Source organism: Oncorhynchus kisutch, linkage group LG14 (genome assembly GCF_002021735.2).
Source record: "Oncorhynchus kisutch isolate 150728-3 linkage group LG14, Okis_V2, whole genome shotgun sequence".
In the NCBI taxonomy this organism is placed as follows: Eukaryota; Metazoa; Chordata; class Actinopteri; order Salmoniformes; family Salmonidae; genus Oncorhynchus; species Oncorhynchus kisutch.
In genome coordinates, this window is record NC_034187.2 from 62,131,477 (window position 1) to 62,153,525 (window position 22,049).

Here is a 22,049-nt window from a genome sequence, read left to right on the forward strand (position 1 = left end):
TTTACTTTATTGTTCCGTGTTTTGAGAGTGTTTGTTTTGTTGTGCTCCCGGTTTGGAACTATAATAAAGTGCGCTTTATTTATCATACTCTGCTCTCCTGCACCTGACTTCACCTTTATACACAGCCTGACAGAATTACACACCGATTGAATGGAGCGCGTCCAAGAACATTCAGCCATGCTACATCATCTTGGTGCCATGATGGATCGCGTTGTCCAGACCATGAACCGCTGGGAGAGACAGGAGGTCTCCAGTGCCTCGACCAGCACAACCGGGGTTGTCTCCACCCGTTCCATCCGGAGAGAATTCCGTCGGGATGAGTCTCTCCCTTCCCAGGGAGTATGATGGAACGGCAGCACAGTGCCAGGGACTCTTGTTACAACTGGACCTCTACCTGGCCACTGTGCACCCAGCTCCCTCAGGAGGGGAGAGAGTGTCCACTCTCATCTCCTGTCTCACAGGAAAAGCGCTGGAGTGGGCAAACGCTGTTTGGAGAGAAGGAGACACGGCTCCAGACCACTTTGAGGATTTCACCCGTCACTTCAGGGCCGTCTTAGACCATCCACCCGAGGGCAGAGCGGCAGGGGAGAGGCTCTTCCATTTGAGGCAGGGGACGAGGAGCGCCCAGGACTTCGCCCTTGAATTCCGTACCTTGGCTGCCGGAGCAGGCTGGAACGACAGAGCCCTCATCGACCACTATAGATGCAGCCTACGAGAGGACGTCTGACGTGAGCTGGCCTGCAGGGATGCCACCATTACATTTGACCAACTGGTGGATTTGTCCATCCGGTTGGATAACCTGCTGGTCAACCGCGGACGTCCAGAGGGGGCTCTGTTGGTTCCATCATCCAGCGCCCCCGCTCCGGTGCCCATGGAGTTAGGAGGTGCAGGGCATAGGGAGACGGGAGGAGGAGCCATCACGTGCACCATCTGTGGCCGCAGAGGTCACACTGCCGGTCGGTGCCGTGTTGGTTCCTCTGGGATTCGAGGCAACAGGCAGGGCACTCTGGCTTCACCCCAGGTGAGTTTGCACCACACTTATCCAGAGTCCTCTGTTGATCAACTGTTTGTGCCTGTTTGTTTCCCTGAGGAGTTTTCCCCACATTCCCAGCATAAGGCGCTCGTCGATTCAAGCGCAGCTGGGAATTTTATCGACAGAACATTAGCCATTAGGTTAGGGATCCCCATTGTTCATATAGTTAGACCCTTCCCGGTACATGCTCTAGATAGTGGACCATTAGGGTCCGGGCTAATCAGGGAGGCCACCATCTCCTTGGCCATGGTTATGCAGGGGAGTCATGAGGAGAAAATCAGTCTCTTTCTCATTGACTCACCTGCATTTCCTGTGGTACTAGGCCTTCCCTGGTTGGCTCTGCATAACCCCACTATTTCCTGGCAACAGAGGGCTCTCACGAGGTGGTCGCGAGAGTGCTCAGGGAGGTGTGTAGGGGTTTCCGTTGGTGCTACTACGGTGGAAAGTCCAGATCAGGTCTCCACCATGCACATCCCCCAGAATATGCCGATTTGGCTCTCGCCTTCTGTAAAAAGAAGAAGGACGGAGGTTTACGCCCGTTCAATGACTATCGAGGTCTCAATCAAATCACGGTGGGGTACAGTTACCCGCTACCTCTTATCGCTACGGCGATTGAGTCAATGCATGGGGCGCGCTTCTTCACGAAACTGGGTCTCAGGAGTGTGTATAACCTGGTGCGTATCCGGGAGGGAGACGAGTGGAAGACAGCATTTCAGTACCACCACAGGGTATTATGAGTACCTTGTCATGCCATACGGGTTGAAGAATACTCCATCAGTTTTCCAATCCTTTGTAGACAAGATTTTCAGGGTGTAGTGGTGTATATTGATGACATTCTGGTTTACTCCGCTACACGCACCGAGCATGTGTCCCTGGTGCGTAAGGTACGTGGACGACTGTTGGAGCATGACCTGTATGTCAAGGCTGAGAAATGCCTGTTCTTCCAGCAGGCCGTCTCCTTCCTAGGGTATCACATTTCCACATCAGGGGTGGAGATGGAGAGTGACCGCATTTCAGCCGTGCGCAATTGGCCGACTCCCACCACGGTAAAGGAGGTGCAGCGATTTTTAGGGTTTGACAATTACGACCAGAGATTTATCCAGGGTTTTGGCCAGGTTGCTGCGCCCATTACCTCATTGCTGAAGGGGGGTCCTGCTTGGTCCAGCGGAGCGTAACTATGATGTGGGAGACCGGGAGTTGTTGGCTGTGGTTAACGCGCTGAAAGCGTGGAGACATTGGCTTGAGGAGGCTAAACACCCTTTCCTCATCTGGACTGACCACCGCAATCTGGAGTACATCCGGTCAGCGAGGAGACTGAATCCTCGTCAGGCAAGGTAGGCCATGTTCTTTACTCGTTTTGTGTTTACCCTGTCCTACAGACCAGGTTCCGAGAATAAGAAGGCAGACGCACTGCCCAGACTGTATGACACAGAGGAGCGGCCCATGGATCAGACTCCCATACTCCCGGCCTCTTGCCTGGTAGCGCCGGTCGTGTGGGAGCTGGACGTGGACATTGAGCAGGCGGTGCGTACGGAGCCTGCTCCCCTCCAGCGTCCCATTGGGCGTAAGTACGTTCCGTCTGCTGTCCGTGACCAGTTGATCTCTTGGGACAACACGTCTCCCTCCTCTGGTCATCCGGGGAACGGTCAGACGGTGCGTTGTCTGACTGGGGAGTACTGGTGGCCCACTTTGGCAAAGGACGTGAGGGTTTATCTTTCCTCCTGCTCGGTGTGTGCCCAGTGTAAGGCTCCGAGACACCTGCCCAGAGGTAAGTTACATCCCTTACCCGTTCCACAACGACCTTGGTCACATCTGTCAGTGGATTTCTTAACCGATCTTCCTCCTTCACAGTGAAATACCACGATCCTGGTCGTTGTGGATCGTTTTTCTAAGTCCTGTCGTCTACTCCCTCTGCACGGTCTCCCTACGGCTCTACAGACTGCGGAGGCCCTGTTTACACACGTCTTCCAGCACTACGGGGTGCCTGAGGATATAGTGTCGGATCGGGGTCCTAGCTTACTTCGAAAGTTTGGAGGGCGTTCATGGAACGTCTGGGGTCTCGATCAGCCTTACCTCAGAGTAACGTGCAGGTAGAGAGAGTCATCATCTTGGTGATGAGTAATGGGCAGGTAGAGAGAGTCAACCAGGATGTGGGCAGGTTTTCTGCGGTCCTATTGCCAGGACCGGCCGGGGGAGTGGGCTGCGTTAATTCCCTTGGCCGAGATGGCACAGAACTCACTTCGCCACTACTCTACTAACCTTGCCCCCTTTCAGTGTGTATTGGGGTACCAGATGGTTCTGGCACCATGGCATCAGGGTCAGACTGACACTCCTGCGGCTGCGGCTCCTGGTTTAAGCTCGCGGAGGAGACATGGAAGGCTGCTCGTGTCCATCTCCAGCGAGCCGCGCGTCGTCAGAAAACCAGCGTGGACCGTCACCGCAGTGAGACCCCTGTGTTCGCACCGGGGGACCGGGTCTGGCTCTAGACCCGTAACCTGCCCCTCCACCTGCCCTGCCGGAAGCTGGGTTTGGGCTTGTGGGGCCATTTAAAGTCCTGAGGATGGTGAACGAGGTATGTTACAGACTACAACTTCCCGCTTATTATCGTATTAACCCCTCGTTCCATGTGTCTCTCCTCAGGCCGGACGGTGGCTGGTCCGCTCCAGGAATCTGAGGTGCGGGAGGTCCCTCCGCCCCCTTTGGACATCGAGGGGGCCCCGGCGTACATCCTTCGTTCCATCCTGGATTCGAGGCATCGGGTGTGGGGGGGGGGCCTTCAGTACCTCGTGGAGTGGGAGGGGTACGGACCAGAGGAGAGGTGCTGGATTCCGGTTGCAGATATTTTGGATTCCTGAACTACTGCGGGAGTTTCACCATCTCCGCTGGAGCTGCACGTCAAGGGGGGGGGGTACTCTCACGAAGTCAGCTCCTCTCCTTGTTTGGGTGACGTTCGGCGATCGACATCACCGGCTCTCTAGCCATCGCCGCTCCATTTCTCATATATCCATTTGCCTTGTCTTGTTTTCATACACACCTGGTTTTCATTTCACCAATCAAACTACTTGTATTTAACCCTCTGTTTCCCATCAAGTTTTGTGTGTAATTGTTTTCATGTCTAGTTATGTTCGTTTAGCGCTTTACTCCGTACTTCCGTGTTTTGAGAGTGTTTGTTTTGTTGTGCTCCCGGTTTGGAACTATAATAAAGTGCGCTTTATTTATCATACTCTGCTCTCCTGCACCTGACTTCACCTTTATACACAGCCTGACATGGAAAGAAAGTGTGAGAGAGAGAGTGAGAGAGAAAGAAAGAATTTAAGAGAGCGAGAGAGAGAGAGAGCGAGAGAGAGGGTCACGCTAACTGACCCATTCACAGGTGATCATGTTTACCTGTGTAGCCACTGCACACAAAAACACACAGAACACACAGACAGAGAGAGAGAGAGAGAGAGAGCTTTGATTCAGATATTCTGTCTCCTGATTCTCTCATCTTCAGTGTGAACTCTGTGGGCTGCTTTCCCAAATTCAGATTGCCCTTCTGGAGTCCTTTAAAGTCAAAGACTAGGCTTGTTTGGGTTGATCAACTACTGTCCTCTGTAAAGTGTATTGAGAGACCTTGTAATCATACACTTACAATGTACTTTGACTTGATTTGACCGTACCTCTGTGATGACAGGTTTGCAGTATCCAGCCCCAAACATCAGGTTCTCCATGGATACCCCCATGGCTGACACGTCTGTACCGTTCTCCGGAGAGCCCTTTCCCAACCAGGAACCCTTCCCTGTACGGGCAAAACTATGGAGAGGGGGATGGAGAGAGATAGAGGGGGGGGGGCAGAAAGAGAGAGAAGATCAGTTAGTCCTTATGTAATCAATAGAGCGCTCAGAGTAATGGTTAATCAGGGTAATGGATGGCTGAACATTCACGTTAAGATATTGGCAGCTGGATTTACCACCTAAGTGTTAAGAAAACTATTTATTCAAGTAGCAGGCCAGTGGATGCCCTCTCAGAGCAGGTTGCCAAACTAAACCCATTCTAACAGGAGAGGAGCTACGTGGTGTGACAGCTAAGTAGTGGGCATCAGTGTGACATGTTGGTGGTAAAGTAGATAAGCACGCATACACACACCTGATGAGAGGTTGATGCAAGGCCACCAAGGATGCGTGTATGGAAACAGAGATGACGGACAGGTGGAAGTAGTCGAACATGACAGGTACATGGTGGTGGAGACCTCTCCTGGGGTGGAAGTGGAGACCCAGGGTTCTACTGCTGATGACTGGGACTGTCACGATGTCCCCTAACCTAGAGACAACACAGTTAGTATCTAACCCAGCCTGAGGACAACAACTGGCAGGTCATGTCAGAACATTATTCAGTCACAGCATCATACATGTGCCAAGGACAGTGGATGCCAGTTTAAAATGCATTGTGCAACTTTGCCAACTATTACCTGCTTAAAGGACATCACGTTATGGGTTATTTAACTGCTATTATCCAGCTAGGACAATAGTCAATTCAAAAGAGCATCCAAGTATGGTGAAAAACTAATTTCCCTCTGGGGCAATAAAAGTTGAAAGTTGAAATTGGTCATGTTCTACACACACTAACACTGGGGGACTCCAAATAGTATCAGTTCTGAGCAGCAACGTCTGAGAAGTTGCAAGAGCTCCAAATGGGATATTTAATGAGCCATCCAGGAGCCATTACAAATCATCTATCTGTGGCCCACAGTACCTACTGAGCTCAAACACACAGAGGTCACACTTGGAGTGACAGATCCAAATGTGCAGATCCAACACTAACTCATCTTTTACACACACACACACACACACACACACACACAATTTGTGCACACACATGCAAGTCCGCACAGAGACGTGATATAGTAGTGTTTTTAATGGACTATTGTTTTTTTCTTGACTATGCAGTCTGTCAGTCTATTAGAGCCAGAGGCTTTTCACAGGCAGGACATCATTAAGACCTGGACCTCAGCACTACTAACTGAGGACCTCTCACAACTGAGGAGAGAGGGAGAGAGAGATGGGGAGGGAGGGAGGATAGGAAGAGAGACGGGGAGGGAGGGAGGATAGGAAGAGAGACGGGGAGGGGGGGGGATAGGAAGAGAGACGGGGAGGGGGGAGGATAGGAAGAGAGACGGGGAGGGAGGGAGGGTAGGAAGAGAGACAGGGAGGGAGGGAGGATAGGAAGAGAGACGGCGAGGGAGGGAGGATAGGAAGAGAGACGGGGAGGGAGGGAGGATAGGGAGAGAGACGGGGAGGGGGGGGGGATAGGAAGAGAGACGGGGAGGGGGGAGGATAGGAAGAGAGACGGGGAGGGAGGGAGGGTAGGAAGAGAGACAGGGAGGGAGGGAGGATAGGAAGAGAGACGGCGAGGGAGGGAGGATAGGAAGAGAGACGGGGAGGGAGGGAGGATAGGGAGAGAGACGGGGAGGGGGGGGGGTAGGAAGAGAGACGGGGAGGGGGGGAGGATAGGAAGAGAGACGGGGAGGGAGGGAGGGTAGGAAGAGAGACAGGGAGGGAGGGAGGATAGGAAGAGAGACGGCGAGGGAGGGAGGATAGGAAGAGAGACGGGGAGGGGGGGAGGATAGAAAGAGAGACGGGGAGGGAGGGAGGATAGGAAGAGAGACGGGGAGGGAGGGAGGATAGGAAGAGAGACGGGGAGGGAGGGAGGATAGGAAGAGAGACGGGGAGGGAGGGAGGATAGGAAGAGAGACAGGGAGGGAGGGAGGATAGGAAGAGAGACGGGGAGGGAGGGAGGATAGGAAGAGAGACGGGGAGGGAGGGAGGATAGGAAGAGAGACGGGGAGGGAGGGAGGATAGGAAGAGAGACAGCGAGATGGGGAGGGAGGGAGGATAAGAAGAGAGACGGGGAGGGAGGATAGGAAGAGAGACAGCGAGATGGGGAGGGAGGGAGCATAGGAAGAGAGACAGCGAGATGGGGAGGGAGGGAGGATAGGGAAGAGAGACAGCGAGATGGGGAGGGAGGGAGGATAGGAAGAGAGACGGGGAGGGTGGGAGGATAGGAAGAGAGACGGAGAGGGAGGGAGGATAGGAAGAGAGACGGGGAGGGGGGGAGGATAGAAAGAGAGACGGGGAGGGAGGGAGGATAGGAAGAGAGACGGGGAGGGAGGGAGGATAGGAAGAGAGACGGAGAGGGAGGGAGGATAGGAAGAGAGACGGGGAGGGGGGGAGGATAGAAAGAGAGACGGGGAGGGAGGGAGGATAGGAAGAGAGACGGGGAGGGAGGGAGGATAGGAAGAGAGACAGCGAGATGGGGAGGGAGGGAGGATAAGAAGAGAGACGGGGAGGGAGGATAGGAAGAGAGACGGGGAGGGAGGGAGGGTAGGAAGAGAGACAGGGAGGGAGGGAGGATAGGAAGAGAGACGGCGAGGGAGGGAGGATAGGAAGAGAGACGGGGAGGGAGGGAGGATAGGGAGAGAGACGGGGAGGGGGGGGGGATAGGAAGAGAGACGGGGAGGGGGGAGGATAGGAAGAGAGACGGGGAGGGAGGGAGGGTAGGAAGAGAGACAGGGAGGGAGGATAGGAAGAGAGACGGCGAGGGAGGGAGGATAGGAAGAGAGACGGGGAGGGAGGGAGGATAGGGAGAGAGACGGGGAGGGGGGGGGGGGGTAGGAAGAGAGACGGGGAGGGGGGAGGATAGGAAGAGAGACGGGGAGGGAGGGAGGGTAGGAAGAGAGACAGGGAGGGAGGGAGGATAGGAAGAGAGACGGCGAGGGAGGGAGGATAGGAAGAGAGACGGGGAGGGGGGGGAGGGAGGGAGGATAGGGAAGAGAGACAGCGAGATGGGGAGGGAGGGAGGATAGGAAGAGAGACGGGGAGGGTGGGAGGATAGGAAGAGAGACGGAGAGGGAGGGAGGATAGGAAGAGAGACGGGGAGGGGGGGAGGATAGAAAGAGAGACGGGGAGGGAGGGAGGATAGGAAGAGAGACGGGGAGGGAGGGAGGATAGGAAGAGAGACGGAGAGGGAGGGAGGATAGGAAGAGAGACGGGGAGGGGGGGAGGATAGAAAGAGAGACGGGGAGGGAGGGAGGATAGGAAGAGAGACGGGGAGGGAGGGAGGATAGGAAGAGAGACAGCGAGATGGGGAGGGAGGGAGGATAAGAAGAGAGACGGGGAGGGAGGATAGGAAGAGAGACAGCGAGATGGGGAGGGAGGGAGCATAGGAAGAGAGACAGCGAGATGGGGAGGGAGGGAGGATAGGGAAGAGAGACAGCGAGATGGGGAGGGAGGGAGGATAGGAAGAGAGACGGGGAGGGTGGGAGGATAGGAAGAGAGACGGAGAGGGAGGGAGGATAGGAAGAGAGACAGGGAGGGGGGAGGATAGAAAGAGAGACGGGGAGGGAGGGAGGATAGGAAGAGAGACGGGGAGGGAGGGAGGATAGGAAGAGAGACGGGGAGGGAGGATAGGAAGAGAGACAGGGAGGGAGGGAGGATAGGAAGAGAGACGGGGAGGGAGGGAGGATAGGAAGAGAGACGGGGAGGGAGGGAGGATAGGAAGAGAGACAGGGAGGGAGGGAGAATAGAAAGAGAGACGGGGAGGGAGGGATGATAGGAAGAGAGACGGGGAGGGAGGATAGGAAGAGAGACGGGGAGGGAGGGAGGATAGGAAGAGAGACGGAGAGGGAGGGAGGATAGGAAGAGCGATAGGGAGGGAGGGAGGATAGGAAGAGAGACGGTGAGGGATGGAGGATAGGAAGAGAGACGGGGAGGGAGGGAGGATAGGAAGAGAGACGGGAGGGAGGGAGGATAGGAAGAGAGACAGCGAGATGGGGAGGGAGGGAGGATAGGAAGAGAGACGGGGAGGGAGGGAGGATAGAAAGAGAGACGGGGAGGGAGGGAGGATAGGAAGAGAGACAGCGAGATGGGGAGGGAGGATAAGAAGAGAGACAGCAAGATGGGGAGGGAGGGAGGATAGGAAGAGAGACAGAGAGATGGGGAGGGAGGATAGGAAGAGAGACGGGGTGGGAGGGAGGATAGGAAGAGAGACGGGGAGGGAGGGAGGATAGGAAGAGAGACGGGGAGGGAGGGAGGATAGGAAGAGAGACAGCGAGATGGGGAGGGAGGGAGGATAGGAAGAGAGACAGAGAGATGGGGAGGGAGGGAGGATAGGAAGAGAGACGGGGTGGGAGGATAGGAAGAGAGACAGAGCGATGGGGAGAAAGAGAAAGTGCCAGAGAAAAGAAAATATGTAACCGAGTCTGTAACATACTGTTCCTCGTTGTCTGTGAAGTGAAGGTCCAGCTTCAACTGAAAGTCCACTTCACTCAGAGCCTCTTCCACCTGTGAGAACAGAAACAGTCACAATATCAACAAGACTGGATCAACCTCAATTAGACAAATCTAAAACAAAACATATTTGGGTAATAAAACATCCATATCAGTGTAACAATATTATTGTGAGACAATAATACAGTATCTTCTGCCTTACACACACACACACACACACACACAGCTCTGTGTAGTAGAACAAACAGCACTGTCAAATCCTATTGATATTCTGATTGATTAAACACACGCTCTGGGGAAATTGAGTTCTATTTTTGTCCTTCTTATCAGAGTCTGACAGCGAGACAGCGAGAGAGAGAGAGACAGCGAGAGGGAGCGAGAGAGAGAGACAGCAGAGAGAGAGAGAGAGAGAGAGAGCGAGAGAGAGAGAGAGAGACAGCAGAGAGAGAGAGAGAGAGAGACAGAGAGACAGCAGAGAGAGAGAGAGAGACAGCAGAGAGAGAGAGAGAGAGAAAGCGGAGAGAGAGAGAGAGACAGCAGAGAGAGAGAGAGAGAGAGACAGCAGAGAGAGAGAGAGACAGCAGAGAGAGAGAGAGAGAGAGACAGCAGAGAGAGAGAGAGAGACAGCAGAGAGAGAGACAGCAGAGAGAGAGACAGAGAGATAGCGAGAGAGACAGCGAGAGGGAGAGAGAGAGAGACAGTGAGAGAGACAGCGAGAGAGACAGCGAGAGGGACAGCGAGAGGGAGAGAGAGCGAGACAGCAGAGAGAGAGAGCGAGAGAGACAGTGAGAGAGACAGCGAGAGAGACAGCGAGAGAGACAGCGAGAGAGAGAGAGAGAGAGACAGAGAGAGAGAGCGAGAGAGAGAGAGAACGAGAGAGAGAAAGAGAGAAAGAGACAGAGGGAGAGACAGAGAGAGAGACAGAGAGAGAGAAAGAGACAGAGGGAAAGACAGAGAGAAAGAGAGAAGGGGGAGAGGGGGGAAGATAGGAATGGGAGGGAAGGAGAGAGAGGGGCTAGAGAGGTAGAGAGAGAGGTTAGGGGGGAGAGAGAGGGAAATGGAGAAAGTGAGAGGGATAGATAGAGAAATAAAAGGAGTTAACCTCTGGAAGAAGAGGGGATGGCTGAAATCTGATCTACCCTTCTAGCCCACAGCCTCTATCTCTCTCTTTCTCACCTTCACATAAATAATGTGTCATGCATTTAATGAAAAATTCTAAATTTAGAAGACTTGCCAGGTAGGTAGCCAACTTTAAATAAATAAATTAGGAGAGCTGACCTGCCATGTACCCAACAAGCTGAAGATGAATCTGATGAAACCAGGATTCCTGTTTAACTCTGTAGGTTAGGTTGTAGGTTCCTGTATATACAGTTGAAGTCGGAAGCTTACATACATTAAAACTTGTTTTTCAACCACTCCACATCTACCTTGTGCATGACACAAGTAATCACTTAATCACAATTCCAGTGGGTCAGAAGTTTACATAAACTAAGTTGACTGTGCTTTAAACAGCTTGAAAAATTCCTAAAATGATGTCTTAGCTTTAGAAGCTTCTGACAGGCTAATTGGCATCACTGGAGTCAATTGGAGGTGTACCTGTGGATGTATTTCAAAGCCCACCTTCAAACTCAGTTCCTCTTTGCTTAACATCATGGGGATATCAAAAGAAATCAGCCAAGACCTCAGAAAAAAAATTGTAGACCTCCACAAGTCTGGTTCATCCTTGGGAGCAATTTCCAAATGCCTGAAGGTACCACATTCATCTGTATAAACACCATGGGACCATGCAGCCGTCATACCGCTCAGGAAGGAGACGTGTTCTGTCTCCTAGAGATGAATGTACTTTGGTGCGAAAAGTGCAAATCAATCCCAGAACAACAGCAAAGGACCTTGTGATGATGCTGGAGGAAACCGGTACAAAACGATCTATATCCACAGTAAAACGAGTCCTATATCGACATAACCTGAAAGGCCGCTCAGCAAGGAAGAAGCCACTGCTCCAAAACCGCCATAAAAAAGCCAGACTGCGGTTTGCAACTGCACATGGGGACAAAGATTGTACTTTTTGGAGAAATGTCCTCTGGTCTGATGAAACAAAAATAGAACTGTTTGGCCAAAATGACCATTATGTTTGGAGGAAAAAGGGAGAGGCTTGCAAGCCGAAGAACACCATCCCAACCGTGAAGCACGGGGGTGGCAGCATCATATTGTGGGGGTGCTTTGGCTAAGGTGTATTTGGCTAAGGTGTATGTAAACTTCCAACTTCAACTGTATATGACACTTGATCAATAGCTGTCTGGCAGCTCCACAAGCTTCCTCAGTCTGTCTCACCCATACACCCCCATATGGGTGAAGATACAAGTGAAGAGTTTTACTCCAAAACGCTATATATCCATTTTCAGAAATGTTCATATATTCGCTTTTTTAAAAGAAATTATGAAAGTGATAGTGAAAAAACTCACCATCTAAACATTAAATGACAGACATGTATTTGTTTAAAATCTATCACTTGGTTTGATCATGTTTTTTTGCTAAATGTTACATATCCGCCTCACAGTCAAATGTAACAAATAACTTCATTTTTAATAAAGAACTGTACAAATTATACATTTGTAACATCAATTGGTTGATATAGCATTTAGGAAATAAGCTCTTCAAGTGGTTAAATTGACCTTGTGTGTGTGTGTGTGTGTGTGTCTCACCCTCTCCCCATCGAGCAGTAGGTGGACCTTGAAGAGCATGCGGTCATCGACGTTGACCTCTTCGTTTCGGTAGAGGATCTGGAAGATCCGGCTGAACACCGTAGTGTCCTCATGGACCCCATCATGGACCCCCGCAGAGCTGAAACTACAGTCCCCTAGGGGAAGAGAGCAGCAGCAGCTGCAGTATCATCATCATCGTAATCATCATCACCACCAGTGCTGCCGCAAACTACGTGCTGCGCGCAGGGCCCGTGGCAGCTAGGGGGCCCCGACCAAAATATAATAACTTGTCTGTCTATTTTTGCATTTATTTTTTGGAAGTCAGTTGGGCTCTCAACCTATTATTGACAGTTAGAATAGTAGAATACACAAGGTGCAATTTAGACATTTGGTAGTGCATCAGCAGTTTCTCTTGTTATGTCAGTTATTGACAGTCAATCAATTTGCCCATGTCAGCTAACATTTTATAGATAGCTAGATAAGTTAGTCTTGCCAGCTATCTAAACCTTGTAGTAATCATGGCTGAATTACTGACCAGGCAAGCAAGGTATGTGTGTAACGGCTGTTGGTGGAAGAAGGTGAGGACCAAAGTGCAGCGTGGTACGTGTTCATCTTTTTTTATTCGAACTGAACACTGAATAACAAAACAACAAAGAGATTGACCGAAACAGTTCTGTCTGGTGCAGACACAAAAACAGAAAACAACTACCCACAAAACCCAGGTGGGAAAAGGCTACCTAAGTATGGTTCTCAATCAGAGACAACGATAGACAGCTGCCTCTGATTGAGAACCACACCAGGCCAAACAACAAAGAAATCCAAAACATAGAAAATGAACATAGAATGCCCACCCTAGTCACTCCCTGGCCTAACCAAAATAGAGGATAAAAGCCTCTCTATGGCCAGGGCGTGACAACGTGCCTGGTCACATTGATTTTGCTAGTCACTCTCACTCAGATATCAAATGGACTTGGTATAGGTCATGGCAAAATGTGTAGAATTGCAGGAAATTATATTTTAAACTTCAAAATTGTATCCACCCAATGATTAAATGTGTATAATGGTAGAGAGTTAGCTTCAAAACTGCCCAATTTTCTCTCAGCCCATGGCACAATTAGTACTTTGCATGAAATTGCATGAAATGTGTTCAACTGCAAAATGCTCTCTTGGCCCCATGGCAAAGAGTGTAGATTTGCAGGAAATGAACTTAAATGTTTTGCCAGCGTGGTGGTTATGCCCCCCAACCAGATCTCGCTTAGGGCTCTAAAAGGCTAGAGGCGGCCCTGATCATCATCATACATGACAAACACATCACCATTCCCATTGTCATTTCATGTCCTCCACATAATTGAGGCTCAGAAGCAGTGGATTATATACAATCTGACATTTCTCTGGGTATAAAAATAAAAGGTTTTCCAGTAAATCTCTATATAGTCAGTGGTGTTTTCTGCTTGCTTCTGTAGAGTAGATGTGAGACAGCAGCTGTCTGCAGCTGGTTGCTGGAGGCGCAGCTGTGATAGACCTTTGTGAAGGAAGCACCCCACTGAGGTGCTCTCCTTTTATCTACCTCTGTGATATAGAGGTAGATATGAACTCTATGCCCCAACCCCCTCTATCTTTCTCTCCCTCTGTTTCTCTGTCTCTTCTCTCTGTTCTCCCCTTCTCTCCCTCTCTCAGCAGCCCTCTCCAGAAAGAACAGTCGCTTCAACCAGCATGAGTGTCAGATTGTGTACTAAATTTAGTGAAAGGCAGTGTGGCTGTTGTGTGATGGCAGCATGATGTACTACAGCTAGTGGAAATACTCTCATTTCATTCCAAACCAATCCTAGCCTATTACAGATGAAGAGTCGGTTTGTCAACAAAGTTGTAATGAGGGTGAATGCTCAGTACTCCAGGCTCATCTAAAAACATGGCATCTCTAGTTCTGCTCTACAGGGAGGGTACAGAGGGAGACAGTGAGCAGAACTGGCAAGGCACTAAAGAGGCTTCACTGTGATTTAAAGGGATGCAATTAGTTATGAGTAATACGAGTACAGATATACAGTATGTTTGCAACCAAATAATGAATATTCTATAGCATAACAAAGGAGATACTTCACCCACTGTGCCACTGTGCACATACAATCATTATCTTTCTCTCTCTCTTTCTCTCTCTCTCTCTTTCTCTCAATTCAATTTCAATTCAATTTAAGTGCTTTACTGGCAAGGGAAACATATGTTAACATTGCCAAAGCAAGTGAAGTAGATAATAAACAAAAGTGAAATAAACAATACAAATGAATGGTAAGCATTACACTCACAAAAGTTCCAAAAGATTAAAGACATTTCAAATGTCATATTATGTGCAACTAGTTAAGGTACAAAAGGGAAAATAAATAAACACAAATATGGGTTGTATTTACAATGGTGTTTGTTCTTCACTGGTTGCCCTTTTCTTGTGGCAACAGGTCACAAATCTTGCTGCTGTGATGCACACTAAGGTATTTCTCCCAATAGATATGGGAGTTTAGCTAAATTGGGTTTGTTTAAAAAAAAAATGTGGGTCTGTGTAATCTAAGGGAATTATGTGTCTCTAATATAGTCATACATTTAGCAGGAGGTTAGGAAGTGCAGCACAGTTTCCAACTCATTTTGTGGGCAGTGTGCACAGAGCCTGTCTTCTCTTGCGAGCCAGGTCTGCCTACGGCGGCCTCTCTCAATAGCAAGGCTATGCTCACTGAGTCTGTACATAGTCAAAGCTTTCCTTAAATTTGGGTCAATTACAGTGGTCAGGTATTCTGCCACTGTGTACTCTCTGTTAAGGGCCAAATAGCATTCTAGTTTGCTCAGTTTTTTTGTTAATTCTTTCCAATGTGTCAAGTAATTATCTTTTTGTTTTCTCATGATTTGGTTGGGTCTAATTGTGTTGCTGTCCTGGAGCTCTGTGGGGTCTTTTTGTGTTTGTGAACATAGCCCCTCGACCAGCTTGCTTAGGGGACTCTTCTCCAGGTTCATCTCTCTGTAGGTGATGGTTTTGTTATGGAAGGTTTGGGAATCGCTTCCTTTTACGTGGTTGTAAAACTTAACAGCTCTTGTCTGGATTTTGATAATTAGCGGGTATCAGCCTAATTCTGCTCTGCATGCATTATTTGGTGTTTTACAATGTACACTGAGGGTATATTTGCAGAATTCTGCATGCAGAGTCTCAATTTGGTGTTTGTCCCACTTTGTGAATTCCTGGTTGGTGAGCGAACCCCAGACCTCACAATCATGAAGGGCAATGGGTTCTATAACTGATTCAAGTATTTTTAGCCAGATCCTAATTGGCATGTGGAATTTTATGTTCCTTTTGAAGGCCCTTCTTGCCTTGTCTCTCAGATCGTTCGAAGCTTTGTGGAAGTTACCTGTGGCGCTGATGTTTAGGCCGAGGTATGTATAGTTTTTTGTGTGCTCAAGGGCAACAGTGTCTAGATGGAACTTATATTTGTGGTCCTGGCAACTGGACCTTTTTTGGAACACCATTATTTTGGTCTTACTGAGATTTACTGTCAGGGCCCAGGTCTGGCAGAATCTGTGCAGAAGATCTAGGTGCTGCTGTAGGCCCTCCTTGGTTGGGGACAGAAGCACCAGATCATCAGCAAACAGTAGACATTTGACTTCAGATTCTTGTAGGGTGAGTCCGGGTGCTGCAGACAGTTCTAGTGCCCTCGCCAATTCGTTGATATATATGTTAAAGAGGGTGGGGCTTAAACTGCATCCCTGTCTCACCCCACGCCCCTGTGGAAAGAAACATGTGTGTTTTTTGTCAATTGTAACCGCACACTTGTTGTTTGTGTACACTGATTTAATAATGTTGTATGTTGTCCTGTTCACTTTCTCTTTTCTCTCTCTCCATCTCACGTTCCTCTCTCTCTCTCTGATATTCTCTTACTGTTTGTGTGACATAATACCTTTAGAGTTAAGCTACAGTAAGGAGGCAGCAGAACAGTAGACGCTAAACTAATTCATATAACACCATCCTGATTTAACAAACCACAATGTCTTTCTATATGAATTACAGCCATTAAATGGCTGGGATTCAGAAGCGAGACAATCCTTCACACCTTGTCTGAAGGGCACCAGACAATTGAAATGTCAAGCACACAACACTTTAATCTCCCACAGTACGGTGGGTGGATTATTTCCCAAGTCTCTGTGGTTGATAAATGTCTTTCTCCTGGCTGTTCAGAGCGGAGCTTATCATTGGCTGGTGAATTTATGGTTGGTAGCCCTGTCTGTCCTGTCTGTCTTTAAGGCATATAGCTGTAATACGTGACCTTGTAGAGGAGGAGTGCAGGAGAGGGGAGGGAGATGGGGAAGAGGGCTCTGGCTAAGCCCTCCAATTAGAATATGGAAATATAATGTTACTGTATGGTGCATTGCTGCAATGTAGCTCGCGGCGCTCACTGTGTACAGATATTTTGACACTGCTGCACTTTGTATGTGCAGGCAATCCTGACACTGTGGTCTAGGCTATGTGAATATTCTGCACTACAGCTAATTATTTGTAGATGTTATCGTATGGCAGTGCAGAGATAATCAGTACAAACTATTAATGCTGAATGTGCACATACACTATATATACAAAAGTATGTGGACACCCTTTCAAATGAGTGGATTTGGCTATTTCAGCCACAACCGTTGCTGACAGGTGTATACAATTGAGCACACTAACAATGCAATCTCCATAGACAAACATTGGCAGTAGACTGGCACTACAAATGCATAGTGCCAACTGTAAAGTTTGGTGGAGGAGAACTAATGGTCTGGGGTTGTTTTTCATGGTTCCCACTAGGCCCCTTAGATCCAGTGAAGAGAAATCTTAACGCTACAGCATACAATTATATTCTAGACGATTCTGTGCTTCCAACTTTGTGGCAACAGTTTGGGGAATAACCTTTCCTGTTTCAGCATGACAACGCTCCGGTGTACAAAGCGAGGTCCATAAAGAAATGGTTTGTCAAGACCGGTGAGAAAGAACTTGACTGGCCTGCACAGAGCCCTGACCTCAACCCCATCAAACAGCTTTGGGATTAATTGGAACGTCGACTGCGAGCCAGGCCAAATCAGCCAACATCAGTGCCCGACCTCACTAATGCTCTTGTGGCTGAATGGAAGCAAGTCCCCGCAGCAATGTTCCAACATCTAGTGGGAAGCCTTCCCAGAGGAGTGGAGGCTGTTATAGCAGCAAAGGGGGGACCAACTCCATGGCCAACTTATTGCCCATGATTTTGTAATTAAATGTTGTCCATTTACTTTTGGTCATGTAGTATATTATGGACAATAAACTAAAACATTATCAACATCAGACTGAATATATTATGGGCGCTAAATGCTGCAATTTCGCTCAAGTCGATGCCCTCCACTTTATGCAGTTCTCCTCTCTAATCAAAGACTGGATACAATACATACTGTAGTTCAATATACATTTAAAATCTCATTATATACTGCACTCTACTTCACAAACTGATGGAGTAAAATACTATGTTGTTTTATAGTGCACAGCACCATGAGAAGCTGCTCCATACAACAGGTCATATTGGTCTGATCAATGCCTCCCTGACTTCCCTACATAGGTCAGTATGACATTATTAATGTCTCAGTAGGAGGAACAGGTGGCTGGTGGGTCTGATTAAATGCCTGAGTATCACATCTCAATGTCAGGGTCAGACCAACAGAACAAGGGGGTTTTGTAGCCGCAAACATGCGTGCCCTTGTCAAAGAAGGAACACCCCAAAGTACTAAAGCATGCCCACACTCACGCACACGCACACACACACTGTTCCCTGCGCCCTTTTCCAATCATAATGAACTATAAATAGTTTTTTTTTATTACAGTAAATCCGATAATATGTCTGGAATATGTCTTCCTGCTTATCCAGAGGACCAGATCTGTCTGCTAATTCTGATGGGACTACAGTACAGGACAATGACAGTGTGTCAGCCCGGTCTACTGGAACAGTCTTGCGTACCTAGTCAACACAATTGTAGTTGTGATGCAACACAAAGGGAGAAATGACATCATGCACATAAGCTAGACTGATTTTCACATTTCCCCACAGAGAGAAAACACTCCGCCAATAACAACCAGGCGTATTACTATTAAACAGAGACACGCTGCTCTCTGTTGGCGTGTCCAAGGCCAGCTTTCCTCTGTTCTCTCAACACACATGAATTTTGTTTCAACTCTGCCATATAACTCTGTCATGTTATAACAACATTCTCCTGAATACTTTCACACCCCTAAACAGATTGTTTGAGACGACGCCACTTGGTTGCCACGGGAACTTGGTCACTTTTCTTTCTGTGGGACTCTTCTGAGGAAGAGAGGGACTACTTTCTCTGTTACAGAACATGCAGTCTATTTATAGCCAGCTGAGGCACTTGCCATGTTTAAATCATTAGTCGACACAATGATGTTCAATAAACCTTTTAGTTTCGCATTTCTAAGACAAAGATGAGCAGTGTTCATGACCGTCTTAGATTCCTGCCCAGCATGCAACACTGAAGCACCCCATAGAGCTAATGGTGGCCGGACCCGATGGCAAACGCCTCAGAAACATGAATAATATGGGCCATACACACAGTTAGCATGTGGTACAGACTGAATTCCCCCAAAACGTTTCAGATTCTAGAGAGTGACCGTAAAATAAAACTCAACATACAGCATCTTTCAACACAGAATCCCAGGCCTGAGCCCTCTGATAACAGTCAAGAACAAGGCTCCAGCACAGCACACTACCGACACACTACCGTTCCCATTCACTAGAGTTTCAGTGGGCCACACGCTATAAAAAGCACACATGGTGAAAGATGACTGTTTTCAGAAACATCAAAGGAAACTGTCCAAAGAATGTGGATCACAGAAGATGATCGTAATCATGTAGTAGGATGGTAACCAGAACATTCTCAGTGTCAGACAACCCATGATCCTCTCACACTCAACCCACCAGAGTCCCTGGCCTAACAGGCTGCATAGATACAGACAGTATAGAGGTCTCAGTTTGCTACAAGCTGGTGTGGGTCTTGCCCACCTACCCATTGCTGGAATCAGTGAGATTCATACTGTGTGGGAATTAGTATCTGTAAAACTACAGAAACAGTTCTATGCAAACTATGCATTAAAAACACCCAGCGTTATCGAGATATAACACAATGTGAGAAGACATCATTCTTACCTGCATTCCCTGGTGTTGTTGCTATCAACCTGTGTGGTACACGAGGAGAAACCTTCAACCCTGCTCGGACCTGGTAGAATCTGGAGGGAGAAAACAATACAATACCTTCAGTTACTACACAGATGTAAGATCTTAATTTGAGCCAGTTTGCTACAGCGGGAAAATAATCCTGCAGCAACTGAAACTGTGAATTATATTGTGGATTATAATTAATGGACATTTTTTGAAGGGGGTTGATACATTTTACATTAAGGCAAATCAAGTCTGACATCTTAAAGTGGAAATTACAAACTTTAGCCGTCTTTTAAAAATTTCTGCAACAACAGGATGATCAAATTAACATAAACATCTGTACATAGCTACTACACACATACCGGCACTACTGTACACATCACTACACATCACTAAACATTCCACACACATACTAATGCATATGAAACAAATGTTCAGAATGGAATGGAAAGAAATAGCTGGAAAGGCTAGTACTGTCCTGTTAAACACAACTGGTAAGGAATTGTACAAATGTACCTTAATTATTAATAAGGACAGGATCAAATGGCAATATATAATGCATTACTCATAATAATGCACATCCTTTCAGTGAGTCTGCTGCTGTCTGTGCTTGAAGGTCAACAGTAGTAGAGCTCTGTACAATAGCTGATAAAACAGATATTATATACCTAATAATATCATTTGTAATTGTCTCTTGCATACTTGGTACTAGGGGTGTTAACCCTGGTGTCCTGGCTAAATTCCCAATCTGGCCACCTTATCACCCCCCAGCTTCCAATTGGCTCATTCCCCCCTTCTCCCCTGTAACTAGTCTCCAGGTTGTTGCTGTAAATGACAATGTGTTTTCAGTCATCTTGCCTGGTAAAATAAGGGTTAAATATAACAACAACTCAATATAGTATTATCATCCTGTCAATGCTGACATCCCCCATTCCCCCACCCAGCATTCCCCCGGTATCAGCAGGGTTTTAGTGAGGCACCACCTCTGGAAGATGGAGGTGTGACAGTGAAGAGCACAGACATGGTATCAGCAGGGTTTTAGTGAGGGACCACCTCTGGAAGATGGAGGCGTGACAGTGAAGAGCACAGACATGGTATCAGCAGGGTTTTAGTGAGGGACCACCTCTGGAAGACGGAGGTGTGACAGTGAAGAGCACAGACATGGTATCAGCAGGGTTTTAGTGAGGGACCACCTCTGGAAGACGGAGGCGTGACAGTGAAGAGCACAGACATGGTATCAGCAGGGTTTTAGTGAGGGACCACCTCTGGAAGACGGAGGCGTGACAGTGAAGAGCACAGACATGGTATCAGCAGGGTTTTAGTGAGGGACCACCTCTGGAAGATGGAGGCGTGACAGTGAAGAGCACAGACATAGTATCAGCAGGGTTTTAGTGAGGGACCACCTCTGGAAGATGGAGGCGTGACAGTGAAGAGCACAGACATGGTATCAGCAGGGTTTTAGTGAGGGACCACCTCTGGAAGATGGAGGCGTGACAGTGAAGAGCACAGACATGGTATCAGCAGGGTTTTAGTGAGGGACCACCTCTGGAAGACGGAGGTGTGACAGTGAAGAGCACAGACATGGTATCAGCAGGGTTTTAGTGAGGGACCACCTCTGGAAGACGGAGGCGTGACAGTGAAGAGCACAGACATGGTATCAGCAGGGTTTTAGTGAGGGACCACCTCTGGAAGACGGAGGCGTGACAGTGAAGAGCACAGACATGGTATCAGCAGGGTTTTAGTGAGGGACCACCTCTGGAAGACGGAGGCGTGACAGTGAAGAGCACAGACATGGTATCAGCAGGGTTTTAGTGAGGCACCACCTCTGGAAGACGGAGGCGTGACAGTGAAGAGCACAGACATGGTATCAGCAGGGTTTTAGTGAGGGACCACCTCTGGAAGATGGAGGCGTGACAGTGAAGAGCACAGACATGGTATCAGCAGGGTTTTAGTGAGGGACCACCTCTGGAAGATGGAGGCGTGACAGTGAAGAGCACAGACATGGTATCAGCAGGGTTTTAGTGAGGCACCACCTCTGGATGATGGAGGCGTGACAGTGAAGAGCACGGGATAAGGTTTTTAAGGTTGATAAATGAATAAGGGTAGAGTCATCGCTCGGAAGAAGCTTAAAGCAGGTGAGAGCGCAGCTGCACACAACGCACTGTAGGGCCTGTTTACGGTTTAGAGTCCGAGTGTACTGTAGTAAAAACATGACAGAGAGAAGCGGGGGATGTGGATACGATACTCAATATACCTGTAGTCTGTCTTGATATCATGCACTGCACCATTATGACATTTGAACACATTTCCAATAAAAACAACAGCGGAAACATTCGGTCATTGTGGCGTTGTCCCTGCTGCTAGCTAGAACGCCATCAACAGATAAACACTTCGAATGGAGACAAGCTCCTCGAAACTACAGCCAGGATTATTAATCAAACCAGATTATAACACCAAGAGCAACGTTAGAAGCGACTAATTCACCCTCCATTAAGCTCAACTAGAAGGCCTGCGCTGCTCTTATCACCATCTCCTGGTTTAAACATCAAACAAAACCGTTTAATGCAATAACTCCTCTATAGGGTTTGTATAAAACCTACAAGTGAATGGCTTTTTCAGGGCTGTATATAAGATTTTTTTACCTAATTGTCTATATAATGCACATTTCTCCTGAACTCACAATAGCAAATCACAATGTTATCTTGACACCAGCAGTCAGTTGGACTCTCTAACTCTCTGTCTCGCTGTTCTGTGCTCCCGTCAGACCTACTCCCTCATTGTTGCTGTTCGGAGCAGAAACATGGCAGACACGGCAATCCATGAAAAACTCTCATATTAGTGC

At 48.4% G+C, this 22,049-nt stretch overlaps 1 protein-coding gene across 1 annotated transcript in view; it reads right to left on the reverse strand.

Annotated features, from left to right (window-relative positions):
- LOC109904422 (protein FAM135B) overlaps window positions 1-22,049 on the reverse strand; it is a 41,186-nt gene that overhangs the window by 18,502 nt on the left and 635 nt on the right. The window contains exons 2-6 of the mRNA XM_031788711.1: window positions 19,196-19,275; window positions 12,000-12,154; window positions 9,281-9,351; window positions 5,159-5,332; window positions 4,693-4,825 (exon numbers count right to left, since the gene is read on the reverse strand). Of these exons, the coding sequence (XP_031644571.1) occupies window positions 4,693-4,825; window positions 5,159-5,332; window positions 9,281-9,351; window positions 12,000-12,154; window positions 19,196-19,275 (613 nt within the window). The remainder of the gene's footprint in view (window positions 1-4,692; window positions 4,826-5,158; window positions 5,333-9,280; window positions 9,352-11,999; window positions 12,155-19,195; window positions 19,276-22,049) is intronic.